This window comes from Jatropha curcas, chromosome 4 (genome assembly GCF_041381405.1).
Source record: "Jatropha curcas cultivar XTBG-Jc1 chromosome 4, XTBG_Jcur_1.0, whole genome shotgun sequence".
Lineage (NCBI taxonomy): Eukaryota > Viridiplantae > Streptophyta > Magnoliopsida > Malpighiales > Euphorbiaceae > Jatropha > Jatropha curcas.
Window position 1 is genome coordinate 25077470 of NC_143154.1, and position 23338 is coordinate 25100807.

Below are 23338 nucleotides of genomic sequence, written 5' to 3' on the forward strand. Positions count from 1 at the left end.
AAAGATAAGTGCATATTCAATATGAACCAAATCTCAGGATTTTAGTTCCCATATTTGATACTATAAAAAAAATAATAATAAAAAATGAACAAAAAATAATTAGCAAGTAGGGAAGCAGCAAGCCAAGACTCAGAAATTCCAGCTCCCTCTCCTCGTACTATAAAAAAGATAAAATAAAAAAAAAAAATACTAAACAAGAAAACAAGAGCAGATAGGCAAGCAGCTGGCCAAACAATGCAAAGTTAGTTACTTGTATGTCCAAAAATCACAAACAAAGAGACAATAAATAAAAGTATAGAACTGCTTAACTTTCTCCGCTCATAACTCACTTCACTGGCTCAAACATACAAAACCTTCCACAGTTTTTAACTTTGTATCCAAGACCTGCCTGCTCCTTCTCAAAAGGCATTTGCCCCCTTTATTCCTCGTTTCTTTTGTTTCTTGTTTCCCATTTTTTGTAAATTCCAATGTTAATTGATTTTACTCTCCAAACCCAACCACTATCTCTTACCCATTAATTCTAACGCCAAAAAGATTATTGCTTTTTACTATTTTGGTAGTCAGTTCCGTCAAAGTTGGTCTTCTTTTGTAGATCAAATAAAGAAAAACCTCAAAAGCTTACTTCTTTGTGACAAATTTTGTTTCTTTGAAATACTATTTTGATTTTAAGTGTATGGCTCTTCTTCTTCACTCCAGTGCCTTTTGCTTTAGTGGTGTGGTTCATTCTGTTACTTTAAAACGGTGCAATGCAAGAGCTTCCGTTGGTTTCTCTGCTCCTCCTCTCGTTTCCATTCCTAGATTCAGTTTACAAGGTATAATCCTCATTTCTTGAAATTAGAAGTGGAAAAGCCTCAATTTTGATGCTTTTATGTTGTATTTATCTATTGGGTACATTAGTTCACAATTTTGTGGGAGATTACACTCTGAAGAGCAGAGTTAGTACTGATTGGTAATATGTTAGCTTTTTGGCTGTTTCTATGTAAGCTTGCTTCTTATTGGAGCTTAGATAGGGTTTTAGTACAGGTGGTTGGTCTCATTTTTAGGGAAGTTTTAGTGGGTGACAGTTGTAGCTTAGTTGAGTCGAAGTAATTTTTTTTCACAGTATAAATCAAATTCTTACTAACAAATTAAGAACCTCATTTTAATGGAATGGTAACATCAGCTACTGAAAATGCAAGTTACTAATATATATATATATATATATATATATATATATATATATTGTATGATGGGAAGCAAATGCAATTGAAATGTAAGAACTGATCAGCATGATTTTTTTTTCAATTAGATTAATTGAAAATTGTTATCAGGTCAAGCTCATGCCGAGCAATCTCCCACTTGAATTGCATAATCCTTATTTTATTGAAGAACAATGATGTTCTAGATAACTTAGATTTGAGTTTTTGATGAATTTATGTGTTTTCAATTGAAAAGTAACTTGCTTGATGGTGGTCTGTTCTACAATACGATCTTCAGCAGTTTTACGTCAAAACAACTGATTTGCTTGCAAATAAAATCTTAACGACTTAAAATGTCCGATGGAATTTATTTAAAAGGTCTGTTGTATGATCAGAGCCTTTAGGACCAGACACTACAAGGTTTCGATGGTTTTTTAGTTATATTTCATCCATTGAAGTTCATCTCAGCTCATTTTGAGATTGTCACTTTTGAACTGCATATAATTGATCATCTCATGTATAAAGTCCTAATGCCATTTCTATTCGAAAAATCATTTTCCTTTTTCATAAGCACATTTCTTTTTGTTCCTAATTTTCGGTAGTTGTTAACTTTGTTTACTTCTAACTTTTGTTTGTCTTAGGTAAAGCATTCTCAGGTGATAGGTTACCCGAGACAAAAGACTCCTCCTTGGTGGTTTGCTTTGGGGAGATGCTAATTGATTTTGTCCCAACCGTTAATGGTCTTTCATTGGCTGATGCACCTGCATTTAAAAAGGCTCCAGGAGGTGCACCAGCAAATGTTGCAGTTGGTATTGCTCGTCTTGGTGGCTCCTCAGCTTTTATTGGGAAGGTATCTGTGTAACTGTCTTAATATCTGCTAGTCATTATTGGGATATTGAAAGTGGCACATAAAAACTGTTGGGAAATGAATCATGCATTGAAATAATATAGAATAATTTTACAAGTGACTTGGTGTTGGATCTAGCCAATCCAATTGGTTTTGTGCAAAATGGGTTTCTACATTTGCCAAATTATAAGTCTACCTGTTTGATCGCAAGGCTTTGCAAGTGGGGTTATTCTAACATTTCAAAGTGTATGAGATATGTTTGGATTACAAAATTGTACAGTATTATGATTGGTTTTTGCCCAAATGGACCAAGACAGATGGAGGAATCCAAACAGATTTTTTGGAATTAAATTGAGAACGTTTACATTTAAAGAAGAAACAAGATTTGGTTGGGAAAATAATATAAAACAGAAACTAAAAAGCACTCACACAAAAAGGAAAAGCAAAGAAAGAAATGGCATAAGAAAATGAAAAGGAAAAGGAAGAAATTATGTGTAGTTGGTTGGAGTAAATAGGATTTGAGTTTCAAAATAAAAGTCCCGCATGATTTAAACTGGTGAATGAAGTATGAAATCACTATTGACAATTCAGTATGTTGAGGCACGACGAACTTGCTTCTTGCTTTCCACACTCTTAGTAGGAGTGAGTATCGTAGGTGCAGGGTTTCATGGATATAGGTAACTAATAGTTGTTCCACTTGACAGCAAAATAGGTGCTATCCCTAACTCTTGACTGACATCAAAGATAATTGCAGGCCTTATTTTGGTTTTGCCTTGTACTTTTATGATGTTTCACATTGAGCCATATAAGCCTTATTGGAGTCATCGTATATCTTGCAGTCAGTCTAACTTTAGTCAACTTTATGCCATCTTATACTTTATTGGACTTGGAAATTAGGCCTACATCAGTTGTCTTTATGTTTCTCTTTTCGCCTTGCACTGTTTAAGGCATCATCCTTTTTCGTGTTTTTTCATATTTGTTAAGTAGAACCTAATTTTCGATAGGCAGTAATGACGTAGATACAAGGTACAAAGTATTCCTAGACACTTAACAGAGTGAAATGCATAATGGTACAAGTTCCTTGAACTGTCCCTGAATAAAGATAGGCCTTTTTTCCTATGATGTTATAGAAATGGGCAGCCTAATTACTTGCTTATTATTTTATGATGAAAAATGAATTGAAATAGGATTGGTTCCAAAATATTGCTCTTGGTTAAATGCAAACGAAATCTAGGTTAATGGTTTATGTTTGTGCATTTCTCAAGGAAAGAAATTTGACTGCATGTTGAGTATTTGATGGTGGATCTGCTAGTTTCTAGCATAAACTGATTAGTGAATTAGGAAGAGCTTCCTTATCTGGAAGGTGGGCTTGTATATGGAATGCAACTTCAACATATTTAGAGTAAATAAACACCATGCAATTAGTTTATTACTTTATGCATGTACATTTTGGACCACTTACGGCCACCCTCTAGCCATTGAAAAATCATAATTAGGTGATCTTAGTGATTTTCAGGTAGAATTCCACGATAATCAATACACAGTGATGTGACTACACAGTGATTGTCATGATGTCTTGTTACTTTTAGGCTTTATAAATCCTTTGGGATGCAGAGCTGACTTGAAATTTTTTCCTGAGTTAGTTTAAAGAATGCTGAAAATTCATGGTTCACTTTTTTTAGCATTAAACCTGATGATTAAATGGCTATTTGGCTGCCAGTTAGAGCTTTAAAGCTGAAACAAAGTTAATTCACTGTTTACAGTTGAAGCTAAAATGTGCTAATTGGGAAACCAATCTATTAAAGCTAGAAATGTCAAATATCTTTTCACTCCATCAATACTAGCTTTATTCTGTTGACCATCTCATTAATTTACACTTTCCAAAATCTTAATTTTGTGAACTTTTCCAAAAAGAAACAATGAGAAAACATTTATTCTCATCTGTCTATGGGAGTTCAAATCTTCTCTTTGACATGGACAGGTTGGTGAAGATGAATTTGGCTACATGCTTGCTGATATTTTAAAGGAGAATAATGTGAACAATGAAGGGATGCGTTTTGATCCTGGTGCACGAACTGCTTTAGCATTTGTAACATTGAGAAGCGATGGAGAACGCGAGTTCATGTTTTATCGTAATCCAAGTGCTGACATGTTGCTTCAAGAAGCTGAAGTTGATTTTAATTTGATTAGGAAGGTATGTAAGAATGCTATTTCTTTCACTACTAAAAAGAAAAAAATGGTAATTATATACAAACAAGAAAAAAAAAAAGCTACAAATAGTTATTTGTGTAAGGTATTGGGTTGTGTTGCAGCCCCTTTGGATTAATTTAGTTCAGTCACTTGTGATGTACAGCATATAGCTGGCACACTTAAACTTGAGCTCTTCAAAGCGCAAACATGTTTTCATTTCAGACTTCATTAAGTCACCAGTACCAGCATTCCAGTTCATCATGTATTTAGGTCACCTTGTTAGTCAATAGTGCATAGGTTTCATGCTACTGCCTTTTCTTTTACATAAGTCTTACTGTTGTTTTTTTTTTTTTTTTTTTTTTTTTTTATCGAACTCAATTGACTTGTTAGACAACTACACAAAATGATTTCCAACATATGACCTGACCACAGTTTCCTGTTTAAACTAACTTGACAATTTGAAGTAATTTTTATATTTTACATGAAAGACCTACCGATTTTCAGTTCTTCAATTTTTTTTCTGTTCTTGATTTGAAGACACATAACCTTTTATATAATGTTATATTATACTCCTTGATTTCTTTTTCTCCTACCGTTGTCTATCATCAGTAATAATGATAATTGAATTATTAAATAATTAGTTGTATTAGATTTATGCTCGACGGAATATTCATAAAAGAATAACAAACATCACCAAGTTGAAACATGGCAGAACTGTCAGCACCAATAGGAAGTCAAGGATATTGTAGTATAACCTCTTTATGTGAAAAGAAATTTTCAGAAGTGGGTGAATTTTAAATCAAATTTCATACACCTTCTCATGCAGTGATTGGAAATTTTTTTTTTTTTTTTCCGTTTCTTTTAGAACTTGTTAGTTACCATTATTTGCTATTTGGTGGAGCAAAATCTCAGTCGATAGAACTTTGATTTATTGCTCCCCTTTTCTGTTCCATGGCAGGCAAAAATCTTTCACTATGGCTCCATAAGTCTTATAACAGAGCCATGCAAGTCAGCACACATTGCAGCAGCAAAAGCAGCAAAAGATGCTGGTGTCCTATTATCTTATGATCCTAACCTGAGACTACCATTGTGGCCTTCTGCTGACAGCGCCAGGGAAGGCATTTTGAGCATCTGGGAACTTGCTGATATTATCAAGGTAGTTAATAACCTTGCCCTGGCCTTTTCTTTTCTTACTTGGCTCCAATTAGAGTTCGAACCTATGTTGCACGGAAACAGGAACAGACACTGGGAAATGGCATGTTCAAAAATATAGGAAACAGAAACATCGAGAAATGTGCAAAAATAAAAAATGTAAGGTATTATTTATAAATATAAAAATAAATCATTATAAACCATCAAAGATATCCAACAATAGGTCAAATGCAATCAACATTCATCCATATTCAAAAGAAAAAAAAAAAAAAAAAACTAATTTGCAAGTTCCATACTCATAAAAAATAAATGTTTTATGGATTCGTATTTATTTATTTATTTCTTTTAAATTAAACAAATGTGTTTCCAAGCAAATTACTCAATTTCCAGAAACAGCTCTGGAACATTCTTGAGGAGTTTCCAGATGTTTCTGTGCAGGAAATGTTTCAGAAACGTGGAACTGGCAGCCAAAGAGAGTTTCTGAAACATAGGTTTGACTGACAACTTCACAGCCTAGGGATGAATTTGGTAGCCAAACCCAATGTCTTTGTTATTAGTCATGTTCCTTGCCTTGTTGGCGGCAACTTTGATGACCACTCTAACTTATATGTTTCAGATAAGTGAAGAAGAGATATCTTTCTTAACTAAAGGAGAAGATCCATATGATGATGCTGTTGTCCGAAAATTTTTCCACCCAAATCTTAGATTGCTGCTCGTTACTGAAGGTGCAGATGGTTGCAGGTATTACACTAAGGTGAGTCTCAAAATTGTGCACTTCCATTATGTCGATTATAACAATGTTTTCAGGACGTCCTGATTTAAGTTGGATAAAAATGTGAAAGATAATTTCTTTTATGGGCAAGAATATACTTCTAGGGCCACAATAACATGTTTGCTTCCGAGACTCAGAAAAATAGAAAGAGGAGAGATTGTGTATTTTACTGCTCACTGAAACTTGTAGGATAACAGGAATGCACAAACTTGAAACTGATTTTACATCCATGTCAAAAATTGAACTTTCCTGTGCTTATTGGATTGTAGATTCAAGTGATTCAATTACTAGCTAATTCTCAGGCATCTATTCTCAAATTGTTCAAATAATTTGGAAAATTTGCAACAATGTTGGAAATTGGTTCCATAAATCTTCAATATTTTGGAAAAGATGAAAGTGCAATTTTCTCATGAACATTACTGTCACCTTGGATTTTGAAAAAATCTAGGGCTATGTATGGTGATCAAGAGCTGTTCTAGTGACTATTTCTAGTAAGTGTGGTGGATTTGGCCCACAAATCTGGAGGCTAGTGAAACAGACTATAGTTTCTAAACTACTTGAGCTTTCTATTATTCTAATACCATTTGAAATGTTCCTTCTGGGTGTGGTGGTTAATTCCATCTTTTGACAATTGTATGTCCACAATTCCGCGGTGTAACATTGGCAGGAGTTCAGCGGGAGAGTGAAAGGTTTAAAGGTAGATGCCATAGATGCCACAGGTGCTGGAGATGCTTTTGTAGCTGGAATATTGTCACAGCTAGCTGAAGATTTCTCCTTGCTTCAGGTAGTGATATTAAGAATTTAAGATGCAAAAGATTATTACTCCTTAGAGTCAATTTGCACATCTACATGCATACACATGTGTATATCTGGTATCCTCATCATAATGGAGGAAATGGTGACTATTATCTGTTGCATAATGCAATAGTCATCAAGCTAGCAGCATAATTGGTCAAAATGCACGCACTTGATCGTGCGTGGAGATGCACATATTCATGGTTTGTTACTGAGTACTACTTGGCAGCAGCATTATAAAAATCAAGTTTCTAAATTCTAACGTACACATACGCAAATATTTCTGTCCATATTTGGATAGTTTCATGGTCATTTATCTTGTACTATGTGTAACTCCTGAATCTGGTAGTACTTGATGTTTAGCTTTCATATTTGCTTAGACAACTATATATTACGTCTTCTATTTTAGGGCCAGTTTGTTATTGCTTGTAGCAACTTTTGGGCAAAAATCAGAAGAATCCTTCTGAGTCAATGAAGGGTAGATTCTTAAAATTTGATGATTGAAGCCTAAAAATGTTACTAGCGGTAGCAATATCAAACAAATAATTAGTATTCATGCATCTAATTTTGACTGGTTTGAACTTGTAGAATGAAGAGCGACTAAGAGACGCTCTTAAGTTTGCGAATGCTTGTGGGGCATTGACTGTGATGGATAGAGGTGCAATTCCAGCTTTACCAACTCGCGAAGCTGTGCTGAATGCCATCCTTAAGTCTGTAGCCTAAAGTAATTTCCGTTGAAATCTTTACAACACCAGTTTTAAGCCAATTGTTAGGATTGGTGATAACCAATAATGCCGGTGTTGGTTAATAGTATGTAATCTAATTTGCTTAAATAATTGAAACATTACCTATCCATTTCATCCTGTTGTAAGTTATATCATAATCCGAGTGTATAATTAGTTCAATTCGGCGGATGGATTATATTTAAGCTATGTTTGGTAGAAATAAATTCCAATAAATTGTGGAATTCATTTATGATTTTGTGTTTTACTCCTTGATATGAATAAAAATGCGTTTATTAATTACTCAAATATAAGTTTGTGGAGTTCAAAATTACTGAAATAAATTGTCGTTTGCAGAACTTTTAGAAGGCAAGCTTGCTATTTCTGTTACGTTTGTTGGCTATCTTATTCTGCAATTTTTTCTCTAACCCTCTTTGTAGAAACAAGAGGTGATGATTTAGGTGTTGATCTATTCAATCAGATGGTTGTGTTAGGAGGCATCATAATGATGTGTTCTTGGTTTGTATCTGAAAACCAGTTTGATTTGACCCTTGATAGCAAAAAGTTGCAGAGTCTGATCTCATTAATTGCTTAGTGGAGCCAGTTATTTTAAACCTAACGATCAAGTTGCATAAAGATGGGGGCTCAGCCTAATTTTATCAGTTGCTTAAATATTGTGGACCTAGATACTTTTGCACCTAAAAATGGCCATGAATGGGGATGGATTCCCATGACCCGCGAAATTTATACTATTCTTATCTATATTCATTTAAAATTTTATTATCCGTATCTATTTAAAACTCATTTATTTATTCATTCGAGTATTCATATTTAAACCCGTTTCAATTTTTACTCTTTGTATCCGTTCAAAATCTATTTAAAATATTTTTATACAGGTAAGGTACCCATGAATTTTAACTATTTAAATCCAAACTTATTAAAATACAATCTTTATTAATGGTGGATAGAATACCCGTGGGTACCCAATATTGGGTAGCAGGTATTCAAAAATCTATATGTATACCATATCCGTATTTATTATGGATAGTAATTTCACTATTCGTATCTGTCTCAAACCCATTTATAACTGCCTATATCATATTTAAACGAATCGGAGCAGAGGGACACCTTAAAATACCCACACTGCTTCCATCCCTAGTCATGAGGAATTTAGAGTGAAATTAAGATGTCCAACACTTAGTGCTCAAAGCAGGACGAGTATTTATGAATTTTAGGATACTCTTATTCATATCCATTTAAAATTTTATAATTTATATCTGTTTTAAATCTGTTTAAAATATCCTTACGCAGGTAAAGTACTATTTAAAATTCCTTAGTATTAAATCCGAACTTATTTAAAATATAATTTTTTACTATTAATGAATCAGAATGAAGTAGGTATCCTAAATACTTGCACCGGTTCCATGCGTTTCAACTTCACTGGAAAAATGATTAAAATGCAATCATCCAAAAGAAAAAAATTTAAAAATATATTTTGCTCTCAATTCAAACAATTATTTCAAATTAAATAATTGCGAGTCATTTACATCAATAAAACTCAAAATTAGAGATGCGTAGTCTTATATATATTTTGCAAGTGAGTATTAATTTTATTTTAATTCCAACTCCATATTAATAGCACATTAACATTCAATTAATCATTCTCAAAAAAAAAAAATTCAATTAATCCCTAAAAACAAAAGGTAATCAATCAAAAATATAAAACCAAACCCAAAATCAAATATAAAATCAACAGAATTTAATTTAGTCCAATTCAACTAACCAAAAAACAGTTAGAGAAATTTGAGGCAATCCATTCCCTACACTACGATTCCGAATTCAAAGCACAGCCTTACACACAAATCTCACTCAACTCTTTAAAACCCATAACTCTTTCATTTCTCAAATCATTAACACATTCACTCAAAACATTTGACAACAAAACCAACGCACATACATTTCCTTTACTTAACTTTTAAAAGAACAAAAATGGCTGACGACGCGCAGGACCTGGCCGACCGTGAGCGCATTTTCAAGCGTTTCGACTTGAACGGCGACGGAAAGATCTCTGCAGCGGAGCTCGGAGACTGCCTGAAAACCCTCGGCTCCGTCACCCCGGATGAGGTTAAGCGTATGATGGCGGAGATTGATACTGACGGTGATGGATACATATCATATCAGGAGTTCACAGATTTTGCTACAGCTAACCGTGGCCTAATGAAGGATGTTGCTAAGATATTTTGATGTCATAGCAAATTCATTATTTCTCCTTAATTGTTTTTTGCTTTGTGTTATTTGTTATTTAATTTAATTCTTTTTTTTGTTTTAATTTAATAGGAGAATGTGATTTTATTCTTAATGGTTGTGAGAGACGTCCAGTGGATTTTGCTTTGGTAGTTAAACTGTAACCACTTGTCTCCTATTTTTTTAAATATTTTTTTTTAATTATTATATATATCATCTTTTGACAAATTTAATTTGACAAGTTTAAATGCTTTTTTTTTTTTACAATTTTCCTTTGTAGGAAAAATTAATTGGGTGTTACAAAAAAAATTTTCAAAATTAAAAGCGATTAAAGTTAAAAAAAAAATAAATAAAATTGCACTCTTTTTATAGGAAAATTTTTTAAAAAATTTTGGAGTTTGGGGTACCTCGCTCCTGCGGTCCCTCCTTCCTTGATCTCCAAGCTCAGACCAACAGCAGTATTCAAATATTCAAACATTTTTCTCATTGCAATTTATGATTATTGATGATGAAATAATTAAAAATCCACAAAGTGTTATTCTATTAATTTAAAATAAATAACGCTCGATTTATTATTTAATTAATATCTGAGATTCTCACTCAGGTATTAAATCTCGAAATTTTCACTTGGCATTTGGTTTTTTATGTCAGTAGTTGGCAAATTATCACTCATCTAATTCTTTCAATCTTATTCAATGTTTTCTACTTCTATCAATTATGATAATTTTTTCTTTTTGCTTTTAAGATTGAAGATTGATTTCTATTCCCAATTAAAAATTGAGATACAAAGTTTGACTTGAAAACTTAGAAGCAATGATCTAGAACTTGTTATAGAGTCATAGACATTAAATTAGTCTATTTTCCTTTACGGGATAACCTGTAACTCCCATGAATACTCTACGTGGCATTCAAGTTATTTCCAAGCATTCATGATTAGAAAAATATGAAATATTAACAACTCAAAACAATATTCAAAACTACTTGTGGTATATTCCTTTTGCTTGTACAAGTGAAGATGCATTGCACCACAAAATGTTAAGCTAAGGTTGGTGATAAGGGGTTCAAGGAATGGCCCCATCGGTCCTCATATTTTCCATGTCTTCCTAAAAGATTAGTCCATTCGGCAATTAAACCAATCACAATAGATTTTTTTTTTTTAAACAAATGTTTTTTTATTAGTTTCATCGATGGTTAATATCCTCGTATATCAGAGTTGAGATTGGAACTTGCATTTCTAGCTTCAAACTTATTTCTCCCTTCAAACTTATTTCTCCCGCTATCTGGTTAACTTTCCCTTTCTCTCACAGGAACAGGAGCTTTTGTGGCACCAGTGATTCAGCTTTGAAATAAAGCAAACTCGTATGTATATTGACTTACAAGAATTCGGTGAAACAAAAGAAAAAGCCTAAACTTTAAATGATAAATCTGAAACACTCCTTCCCATTAAGGTTGGGGCAGGAAATTAGATGATATCTACATGATTTCTTGGTAAATCCCTTTTCCTATTTACAGTTTAACACATTTTCGATTCTGATTTTCTAACACTTGTCTGCAAGCAAGCGACTAAAATAAGAAAACAACAAAAAACCAAAAGGAAAAAAAAAAAAGTGTTTCAGATAGTTCAGTGCACTGCCTCAACGACAATAAAGGTGATCATCATCTTCAAACTCTGAAACTCCTAGCATTGCCAAAGCCAAGTGACTTCTCATCTCACTTTTTGCCTGTTGTGGCTGGGGGTAGCAATCTATGATGCCAGAAAAATTGGATTTCTTCTTATTGTGGTATACAGGCTCTTCTTCACCTCTCAATATAGCGATAATTTCATCGATACCTGGCCTTCGAGATTCCTCGTTACTTATACAGGCAGCAGCAGCTTGAATCATCTGTGCAATTTGAGTTGTCTTTTTGAAAGTGCATTTAAGACGTGGATCGCGCAAATCTTCTATGGCTCCTTTACCCTTTTGCAGTAGAGGTTTAGCCTGCCAAAGAAACAAAAAAAAAAAGGTTTGTCAGGTTTATATCACAACCAAGTCATGCAAAGACTAGTGACAATAAAAATAGTAGACAAAATGACATGTAAAACAGTGCAATGTCTAATTATAATTTATTAGACACCAAAGTTAATTCTAGAGGCATTCTTGTTATGATAGTTGTAGCAGAACTTTCCGCAAGGTTTTAGAGAAGTATGTGTAGGTCCATAAAAGTGAGAAATTGCTCTTTCAGAAAAATCTTGGCTCTGTAGAAATGGTCATAGTCATCGGATTTGTTTCCTGAGAAACCTGGTTTTGGAGCTACTGAATCAAATCATAGTTTCTCTCTCAAACACAAACATTATTCTATAGTAGACATCCATGCGCTGATCCTTGACTTCAGAGAAATTAGGTAATTTTGCTGATATAAAATAAAATTTCCTGAAAAATTTACCCATTTGATACCCTTCCATATCAATATGCTGATTTCTCCTTCACAATGCAGTCAAGATCTACTAAGAGTGACATAGTTCATGTAGAAAAAGCAAATGAAGTTCTTAATGGAGTTTGATGGCAGAAATTGTAATTGTTGTTCAGAAAACTATGGTAAATTGAAAACAACCAACCAAACAAACTCATGTTTCACATAATACATCAACTTCAACAAAGTGATGAATTTCAGCGAGTTTTTCGGGTGAACAAGAAAAACATTTATTATGCTAGTTTTAGAAAAATGAAATTAAAAATTGATATGTGAAACACTAAAAAATTTCTGCACAATAAAAGAAAAACAGTGATTTCATGTTTGCAGAATTTGCAGGTTAGTTCACATATTCAAGAGATCATCAACAAAATGTGGTTGCAAATTTAGGGATACTGTCAATTTCAAGATAAAAAGATGACCCCTTAATTCTTCATGGAAACTTCTAGGGGGACCATTCATTCAAGTATCACAAAGCAAAAGCAGCTAACAAGAAGTGTAAAAGAAAATTATTTTAATAACCTACCCACAGCACTAAATTTTCTTCTCCAGGAGGCCTTCTTGCTTCAATTGGTTTCCTTCCAGTTATTAGTTCCAAGAGGACCACCCCAAATGCATAAACATCGGTCTTATCAGATACTTTACCATGCTGGAAGTACTCAGGAGCAAGGTAACTGTGGATTGAAATTTTAATCAACAAATGAAAGGAATTTTAATCTCTTTGCTTAACAATTGAAGGTCAAATATGTTTTCTATTTTCAAAAATTTCCTAAAATCATTACCCGAATGTTCCCTTGACTGTTTTACAGAGGAAAGGTACTGAGGGTGCGGAGGTCCAAGTAGCCAATCCAAAATCACACAACTGCAAAGACAATCATCACTATAAATCAATAAAAATAACATGAATGGACTAGTTGAATCTGAATTCTTTTCAATAGAAGAAGTCAAGTTAATGAATTTAACCCTTGAAACAATTTTCCTTACTTTGGGTATTTTCTTGGAAGAAAGGAGTATATTTGAGGGTTTAATATCTCTATGAACAACACATCTCTCAGTTCCATTATGCAAATATGCAATTGCTTGTGCAATTCCTAGAGCCACCTTATATCTCACTGACCAAGGAAGTGTTGAACCACCCTTTACTCCTCTTTTCTTCTCTGCAAATGGGCATAACATAAAACACTGAAAATTCAATCAAATTTTAAACCACTAATTGAAGAAGAGGAAAATTTACCATGCAAATGGCGCTCCAAGCTCCCACCAGAGACATACTTGTACACCAAGAATAAACCCTCTTCTGGATCAATACAATAACCCACAAGGGGGACGATATTTGGATTATGAAGAGAGCTAGCAATCATCAATTCTCTACAAAAAGCCTTTGAAGATTCTTTATCCTCCTTGTCTAATCTCTTAATAGCCACAGCTGTCCTCAAGAATCCAACTCTACCTCTAAAAACAAAGCTCAAAGCTCCTCTTCCCAAAACTCTACCTACCAATTGCAACAAAATGATTCAAAAACTCAAGACAGACACCAAGAAAAAAAAAATTTCAAAACAGTAGACAATGGATCAATTTAGTACCTTTAGAGAAATTTAAGGTAGCAGCAACAATTTCACTATAACTGAATCTGACCAAAGAATTTGCCACTGGAGAGATACTCCTCTCTAAAGACTGAATTCTCCTCCATTTTAGTTCCTTAGCTTTAGTTTCATTCAACCCATTATCCAAATTCACCATCAAAACAGTTGCAGAAGCTGAAGAATTCATGTTCATGGATTCAAGCTCTACCTGAGAGCAGAAACTAAATCTGAAAGAAGAGTGTACTGATTGTGGATCAGCATTTGTTAGCTCTGCACCACCACACCCACCAGACTCTGCAAGTAACCATGCCTTGTTATGCTCTAAATTTACATTCTTGATTTTGCTGCTTTTATTGCTTTTGCTTTTCTCATTCGGGTGAAAACAGGCAAACCCAAGTCGCCAAACCATTTTTGTTACAAGGGCTTTTACCTTGAGCTCATTATGGTCACAGTAGAGATCTGTGGATGTAGAAGAACAAGAGCAGAGACCATTTGGAGGCTCTCTTGGGTTTGTACAGCTACCTTCAAAGAAACCCATTTTAAAAAAGCAGATCTCAGTAAGAGCACAGAAACCCAGAAACCAGAAAAAGAGAGAGAATAAAAAAAGTGAAAGCTGCCTGCTTTGCTTCAAGGGTGGGAGAGAATTTCTCAGGAGAGAGGGAGGGAGAGAGACAGAGGAGAAATGGATTAAAGGGTATGGGGCTATGTGTTATGTATAAAAAAAAAAAAAGAAGCATGTATTTTGTAGGTGAATGCCTGAGTATTAGTTTAATGTGTGTGAGATTAAAGAATGTAGACATGAAGAAGAAGAAGAACCGTATGGTCTTCTTCAGATAAATAACCTAGAAAAATAAAAAAATGGGTTTTGGTTCTAATTCTTTTTTTAAAGATCTAATCTTAATTGATGGTATTATTTAAAGAAGAGGGAGAGATAGAATTGATTTGTATAGAAAAAAAAAGAGATTCTTGCTGCCAATATTGAAGTGGACATAGAGAACCTACAATGTACGTTCTTTGCATAATTTGGATTAGTTGAATAAACCAAAAGCAAAAGAGAGAGTAAGAAAGAGAGTACCAACAACCAGAGAGAGACTTGTGGGTTAACTATTTTTCGGATTAGCCAATGAATCAAGAATCATTACTACAAAGTGGAGAGAGAGATTATTAGTTTGCGTATTATGTGAAGAGAAAAAGGTAAAGCTTGTGGTTTTATCGAGGTTTTTTTGGTAAATTGGGTGTAGAGACGAGAAAATTTATGATTAGGACATGAATCACACCAAGATGACAATGTAGTTTGGTGACCATCCAACACCTTACAACTGCCAACAACCTCTTCCGGCAACCCAGCTAGTCTAGTTTGTAATGAACCGACCATCCATTTCAAATATGAATGAAATTCAAGAATTTTTTAATTAAGATTATGGATTTGAATCTCTGATATCTAAAAGTACCAAATAGGTTGAATTAGGTACATTTGAAGGATAAGGCTATGCCTTCTATTTTTTTCTTTTATTGTTTTTTTTTTTTTTAAAGGTGATTAGATTGGTTATAAAGTAATTCATTTGGAAAAATCTGTCTTCGAGTTTTTTTTTTTTTTTTTTTTCCAAAATTCCCATCGCATTTCTATTGTTGAAAAAATAATTGATGATCCCTCAAACTTAGTTTAGTTAAATTATCTAATCCCTCCATCTAAAAAATAGTTATTTTTATTGTTGAGTTCGGAACTAAATAGTAATTCAATAATAAATGTGATGGACTAAATAGTTTAGCTATTAAACTTGAATAACCCATTTTCAAAAAAAAAAAAAACATAAATAACCAAATAATTAAATACTATAACATATTTAATAGAAGCAAAAGGCAATTTTAGACAGAAGAAAAGGAATCTTGTAGCTAATTTCATTTAGCACCACTTAAAAAGTGTCTTTTAGATTAGTATTTCGTGTATAAGAATGCTTAACACACGATAGAAGAGCTAGAGTTTGAATCATCATAGAACTAGGCAGAGCACAAAAGGCATGAACAAATCCTGCATCTTCAAGTAATATCCTGTTTTTTTTTTTTTTTTTTTTTATAGTAACCATATCAATTATTAAAAGAATCATATCTTTGTATATTATTAGTAAAAATTGTATGCATATGTTAAATTTTAAATTTTATTATGTTAAGGTTTTGAGAAAAATACAATATTATCTAATAAATTATACAATTAAAATAAAATTAACATGCATAATTTAAATTATATTTTTAAAAACGATTGTGATATAAGTATTTTCAAATTAAATTATTAAAATCTACTCCATCCACATCATGAACTGTTATTTTGTATAAACAGCAATCACTTTGATTTGATTTTTCTTTTTATAAGTTAAAACCAAACCGAAACCATTCTATGATATATATTATAAAATAATGATATTTATATTTAAAAAAATGAGATTGTCATTAAAATTTTTAAAATGAATAACAATTTTATTATATGATTTACAATTCTAATTGTTTTCAATTCAAACCCAAATAACTTTAAAACAATAAATTATTATTACTGAGCTTAATCAAATATTTATGATTTTAAACGATTTGAATCGATTTAAATGTTTTTATAATCAAATCGAATCGAATCGAATCAAATCAAATCGTAAGTTTAATAATATTACAGAAAAAATCTCAATTGATTTTTTATTTTTTAATATTTATGATTAGATATTTTTGAACAGGCTTTCAAGGAAGATAAATCTCATAAATTTATAGATGGTATATAGCTTATTTTTCCTTCCTTAATTAATTACATCCAACCTAAATATAAATGTTACTAATGCTCCGTTTGTTTCCATAAAATAATTTATAGAAAAATAACTTGTTGAAGAAAATATTTTTCATTCGACTTATTTTCCATTATTTGGTTGTAATATTGAAATTAGTTAAAAATATTAAAATCTTTATCTCATAAAACTATAAAAAAATATTAATAATAATAGAAATTTTATAATTTAAAAGTTTTATTGTTAAATGTGAGAAGAATGCAAAAAAAAAAAGTAAATTATGAAAAAAGCCATTGGTAGCCGGTAGTAAATAGTGACTGGTGATAGTAACTATAATGATTAATAAATTAAAAAAATATAGATTTATAAGGTTTGTCAATATACGGAAAATATTTTACTCTCTAAAAAATGAAAAGTTATTTTTCTTAAACAATGATTTAATTTTCCTTTAACCAGAAAAATATTTTTCATTGGCTTATTTTCGTGAGCGCCCTAATTAATGAAAAATTGTGAAATATATTTTACTGCAAGATATTTTGCTGAAACAAACCAACCTAAACAAGAATATGAGATCCTTAGTCCTTACTCCTTGCTCTACGCAAAGTTAAAAAAGAATCAAACTAAAGTACGTTGGCCTGACAGAAGCCAAAATTTACCTCAACTCTCAAGTGTTGTTCATCTTATCAGAAAAGTTAAATCCTTTCCTTTTTGGCTCATACATAAATTCACCACTATATTTCTATGAAAAACCTTATAGCACCGTCAGCTTCCACTTTTAACGTATTGAACATTTCAATTTATAAAATTGCGCATATTAAACATTTTAATTGACTTATTGAACACTTTAACTTACAAAATTAGATGGATTAAACACTTATTGGGTATTTGAAAAACATGAAAATTTTTAAAATTAAATCAATATTTTGCATATTAAAGACAAAAACCTTAAAATTTTATTTTTTTGAGCGTGATGAGGTGTGAAATTATTACAAAAAAAAAAAAATTTAGGAGTCCTACAAGATAGATTTTAAAGTGCACGGTGACACAAGATTTTTTTTATTAAACTTTAGGGTTAAATTATGCATTCAGCATTTCTTTCCTTTGTCCAATTTTAAACACATTGGTCTTATTAGCTTATACTCATACATTCAACAATTATTTTTATTTTATTTTACCTAAAGTGATAGAGTTGTTTTAAATTAGACAAAATAGATCATAAAGCTTTGCTAAATGGCACAAATTGCGCCTGATGCAATTTGTGCACATTTACAATTATACTTTTAGTGTGACATTGATAATATTTAGACCGATAAAAAATTTTCTAAAAGTATCTTATGTTGGGTTTAACACAGATTACAAAAATATAAGTATATTCCTTAAAAAAAAAAAAAAAAAAAAAAAAGATAACAATAGTATATTGGGTCATGGCATAATACCTTATGCTTACAAAGCTCATATTTTCAACATTTTACCATTTGCTTTCAAATTCCATCAATTTGTAAAATCCTATTTACTCTTTTACTCAATTCTTCATTGAAGTCATTGAATAGAGAGTCCATTTCCCATAAGGGGATTTTCTTCAAAGTCAGACTCATTTGGATTGAAGTAAATCATCTTCTCTTAGTTTTACATTTTAGCATATTGATCAAGTCATTGTTGCCTTTTATGACAGCTAGTATTGTATTGGAAATCAATTGCTATTCGTCTGTCTGTTTTTAGAAAATAATTTATTTTTAAAAATGTTATTTGAAAAAAAAAATTTTGACACTTGATTTTTTTATTAGTTGGTTATATTATTGAAAATGAGTTAAAAATATTAAAATTTTTTACTTTATAAGACTGAAAATATTTAAAATCATAAAAATTTTATATTTTTAAATTTTATCATTAAAATATGAGATGTATAAATAATAAATTTTAGTAATTGTACGTAGTTAGTGGTGGTCGGTAATGATAGATTTCGACCAGCGGTGACCGATTATTATTACACTTGATTAGAAAAATATTTTTCGATAACCGGAAATCATTTCAAATCACCAATATATACAATTTAGGTAAAAATTTTTCTGATATTCCCTAAAAAAAAATCTATCAACGCACTAAAAAACTGTACAAAATTGTGTTGGATTGGAACATATATTTGGACAAGACATGTGTATACATGATTACTATAAAGCCAAATTGCTAAAGGACAGAGTTGGTGAAAGTCAACATCTGAAGTTGCATGATTAGCTTTAGCTGAGACATTGTTAATTTAGTACATCACAAAAGTACTTATGTTTGGATTTTTCATTGTTTTCTGCTTTCGACTACTATTGTACTAATGAGTTAAAATTGACTCCAAAAAATGAGTAACTACCAATTTACCTATGCATCATGTGACTGATCCATAAAATAAAATAAAATAAAAAATCTGTAGGTTTTAATGAAATATTTATATAAATCATTATCTTAATTGTAGGGGAAAAATTACAATTAGGAAATAATTATGGAGATATACAGCAGATAATAATTCTAGATCAAAATATGGTTTAACTAGAAAATACTAATAATGCTTTTTTTTCCACATGTCTTCATGCTCGGATAAGAAAAAGTATTTAGATAAAACTCGTCTAACAATAGAGACTTAGATTTTAAACTCATATCCTTCTAAATAAACTAGTTGTGATTAGCGCTTCACACTCTGCATTTTTTTTATATTTTACTTAAATAATTATTATTATATAATTAATTATATTTAAAATCTCAAAAGATAAAATTGGTTATTTGAAATTTTATAGAAGGATGTACATCAAAAGAAGGATTGTTGATTGTTATATTCAATTTTTTATATAAATTTTAATTATGTCTTTTTATTTATGTATTATCTCATAATTTTAGTTAATAATATGTTACTCACGTGAGATTTATAATCTGCTGTCATCATTAATATACAATAAAAAAAGTATAGTCATGCATCATTTATTTTGCCAATGAATTAAACCTATAGACAAAGGTACTAAATTAAATTGATTTGTGTCCGCAATATTATAAATTCAAATGAGTTTCAATAACCACAAATAATAAAATATATTAGAGTCATATTTGAATACTATAACTAAATTTTGTATTTATTTTGATTGATATATTGAAATTATTTTCTAAAATAAAATTATTTTTATTTTAACATTATAAAAACAAATCTAAAAAGCTGTTGTGAATATCCTATTTTATTGGACTTCATCTTAATAATCTTTTATCACCAACTTTAAATATTTAAAATATATCTAAAGTGATCTTTATATATTAAATAGACTATATATTAGCATTTTCTTGCATTAGTAAAGTAGTCCTGCATCTGTCAATTTTTCTATACTTCATTTTGTACGCCGACTATTAAACTGACCAATCAAGTTTAGGAAATTTCTAAAGAAAAACATACTGTTGTGTCAAACCCTTGAATGCAATCTTTGAAAATGGTCTCTTCCGCTGCATAAGTTATTATGATAGAAATAAGACAAAAAAAATTGTATATTTACTTGTAGGTCTTCATTCACTTGAATTAAGATCATATCCCCATCCATACGTGTGAACTGTAATACATCCAATGTTGCATTTTCTCAAAATACTTCCTACATCAAAATTTTCTTAAAATCATAAATACCAATTTGAAGATAAAGATAAAGAAGGTAATGTACAACCATAAAAAGCAAAACATTTTTTCTCTAATAAATATTACTTAGATATCAAAGGAGTAATCTCAGTGCTTTTACTCAAATTTATAGAATTGTTCACAAAATAATATCGAGTTCAAATAATACCGTGTTTCAAAAACTTATTAATTGTCCATATCCATATAAATATTAAATTAAAAAATTATTTGAATTGATAAATCAAAATACAGAAAAATAAAAAAAATTTAAATTTTCTAGAAAAAGAAAAATAGAATGCTGAACAAAAACGCCTCAAATTTTCTTTTTATTTCAGCTTTCATATATATATACACACACGTATCAGATTGGAATATCAATCCAATTTCGAATATTTTTATTTAATTGAATATTAAAAAATAAATAGTCAAAGATACTATTATTTTCTTTATTAAGTTTCTGTATAATTTAAATAGTTGGATTAGACAATATGTTAAAAATGAAAGATCCTTTCCAACTTCTTGCAGTAAACTATATTTATTCTAGAAAAATGTAAGGTAAATCATTATTAAGAACACCGATGATGAGAAGAATGAATAGGCACATGATCTTGTGCCTATAGAAATGGATTGCTCGTCAGTGAAGCAAGCTTTGGATAATCGTTCAGTAGGCAATTCTTATTTTGACATCTTGATTAATGATTGTAAGTCCCTAGCTAGGGAATTTACTCCTTTGTCATTTTCTTTTGCAAAAAAATCAACGAATTGGGTGGCTCGTTTGTTAACACAAGCTACTGTTACTATGCCTGATTTGATGGAACGGCGTATGAAGCATCAATCTATTGTTTTATAATGTACTGATTTGAGATGCTAATAATAATTAAGCAATCTTTCTTAAAAAAAAAAAAAAGGTACACTTTGATGATATGCAATTAACAAATCATTAAGAAGTATAATAGCGCAAATAACTTAATAATGGGACTTATCTCAAGTTAAATTGATATTTTTTTATTGAAATAAAAGAATATATATTATTATATATGTTAGGCAAAATAAACGAGATTGTATAAAATCAATTTTATATTAAACAGTATTTTCTTTTTCCCTTTTCTAAGTTTTAAACATGACTTCCTTACCTAACAAGTGTGATTAAATTTATAATAGAACACCTAACAAAAAGGTTACTTAAGGGTCATAAAGCTTAATAAAGAATGAACATTAGGTTAACAGAATAAAATGAAGCATGAACAAGCTTTTTTTAATATTCATCTATAATATAAAAAGTAGGAATGGATCAGGAATATTAGTATTGTCAAAAATACCTCTACTAAATTTATGAATTGACAAAAATATTATTAAGGATTTTAATTTTATTAATTGAACAATAAAGAGAATTTAATTTTATTTCCTGCGAATGGAAATAGAACTTAGATTAAAGTACCAAACTAAGATCAGACAGTACAAAAGGAAGAATAAAGTCAGAACAGCTCTTTATCCAAATAATTTTGATTACTTATATTAATTTTTTTATTTAAATATAAATTTTATTGGATAAAATAAAAAACTATATTTCATACTATACGAGGTATATATTAAATAAGGTAAGAATATAATATATGTAAGGATTTTAATTTTATAAAGGTAATTTAATTTTGATTGGTTGTATTATATACTAAATAAGCTATATATTAAATATGGTAAGAATATAATATCTTTAAGAATTGTAATTTTATTGGTTGAAAAAATAAAGGTAATTTAATTTTGATTGGCTATACTATACCATACAAGGTAGATATTAAATATAGTAAAAATATATTTAATATTATTTTTAATTTAATTGGTTATAATTATTTCTTACAAGTAACTTATTATGCAAAGAATAAATATAATTCATTATTATTTAATAAGGAATATATATAAGATTTATTATTTGATATAAAATAAAACTCAGTAAAAATATATTAATAATATAAATTATGATATAAGATTTTATATTAGCGAACCATATAACATGTAGAAAAAAATTTTTTTCCTCAAAAAGAGTAATCATAAGATTAACCATATGCTCATAGACTTTAACAAAAAGCAAAAAATAAGCCAATCGTGTGGTGTGGTGATCTGGTTGGTCTTCTCACTTATGTGAGGAGTTGAAAGTCTTGAATTTCAATCCTTTCGACCATAGTTGTTTTTATCAATTTGGTTAGTCAAGGGAGGGTTACAGCCCACAGTATTATTTCGACCTATAAAGCCTCTAATGAATTAAAAAAAAAAAGAAAAAAAAAACTAAAATGCTATCTATTCGAAATTTAATAAGCCAAGTCAAGTTAATTCATATTTTAGAAAAGTTTCTCGCATAGTATCTTATTTTCACTTTAATTTATTTATTTTAAATATTGTAATTTTAAGTACCACTACTTTAGAAATAATTTTTTTTTATTGATTTGTATTGTTATTTTCTTAATTTATCTGAACTTTAATGAAACAATGACAAGAAAATATATTTTTTAATATGCATAGTGTATTAGTAACGGGCATATTCTTCATGATTTCATAAATGAAAAATTCATTGGTGCATAATTACATAATTTTTTATTTTTTTCCAAACTAATGCAACGTAAAACTTTATTATTTCGATTGATAAAATAGGAAAACTAATATTGGTTTCTCATATTTGATAAATTTTGATATTATATTTTACATAAAACATTAAATTAATTCAATTTAAATTAATATAACAAAATTTTTATTGCTTGAATAATAATTTTATTTTTCATAAAAATTTATTTGTTAAATTATAATAATATTTATAAATATATTTTTCTTAACAAGTTATTTAGTTATTGGATTTTTTATTTTATTACTTCATAAATATTATTTTTTCTATTTATGAATATTCTTAAATTTTTAATAATATAAATGGTTCATAATATTATAATTTATAATAAAAAATAGAAAATTATACATGAAAATTAAATTTTATTTATTTGAACGAGCAAAAATCAAATGATATAAAT

The 23338-nt window shown here is 30.1% G+C and overlaps 3 protein-coding genes across 3 annotated transcripts; 2 read left to right on the forward strand and 1 right to left on the reverse strand.

Annotated features, from left to right (window-relative positions):
- Positions 1 to 228: 228 nt before the first annotated feature.
- Positions 229 to 7909, forward strand: LOC105638575 (putative fructokinase-6, chloroplastic). Its single transcript, XM_012222394.4, has 7 exons — positions 229 to 812; positions 1820 to 2028; positions 4007 to 4219; positions 5174 to 5371; positions 5984 to 6121; positions 6807 to 6923; positions 7523 to 7909. The coding sequence occupies exons 1-7, from the start codon at positions 674 to 676 to the stop codon at positions 7655 to 7657; spliced, it is 1149 nt and encodes a 382-aa protein (XP_012077784.1). The 5' UTR covers positions 229 to 673; the 3' UTR covers positions 7658 to 7909.
- A 1539-nt stretch (positions 7910 to 9448) lies between these two features.
- LOC105638574 (Calcium-binding EF-hand family protein) lies at positions 9449 to 10128 on the forward strand. The gene has a single exon (XM_012222393.4). It carries the CDS (start codon positions 9646 to 9648, stop codon positions 9898 to 9900), a length of 255 nt encoding a protein of 84 aa, XP_012077783.1. The 5' UTR covers positions 9449 to 9645; the 3' UTR covers positions 9901 to 10128.
- Positions 10129 to 11287: 1159 nt separating this feature from the next.
- On the reverse strand, positions 11288 to 15054 carry LOC105638573 (putative serine/threonine-protein kinase PBL7). Its single transcript, XM_012222392.4, has 6 exons — positions 13935 to 15054; positions 13586 to 13843; positions 13336 to 13508; positions 13134 to 13213; positions 12878 to 13025; positions 11288 to 11879 (listed from the first exon to the last, which is right to left on the reverse strand). Exons 1-6 carry the CDS (start codon positions 14470 to 14472, stop codon positions 11535 to 11537), a joined length of 1542 nt encoding a protein of 513 aa, XP_012077782.1. The 5' UTR covers positions 14473 to 15054; the 3' UTR covers positions 11288 to 11534.
- Between the last annotated feature and the right edge of the window lie 8284 nt (positions 15055 to 23338).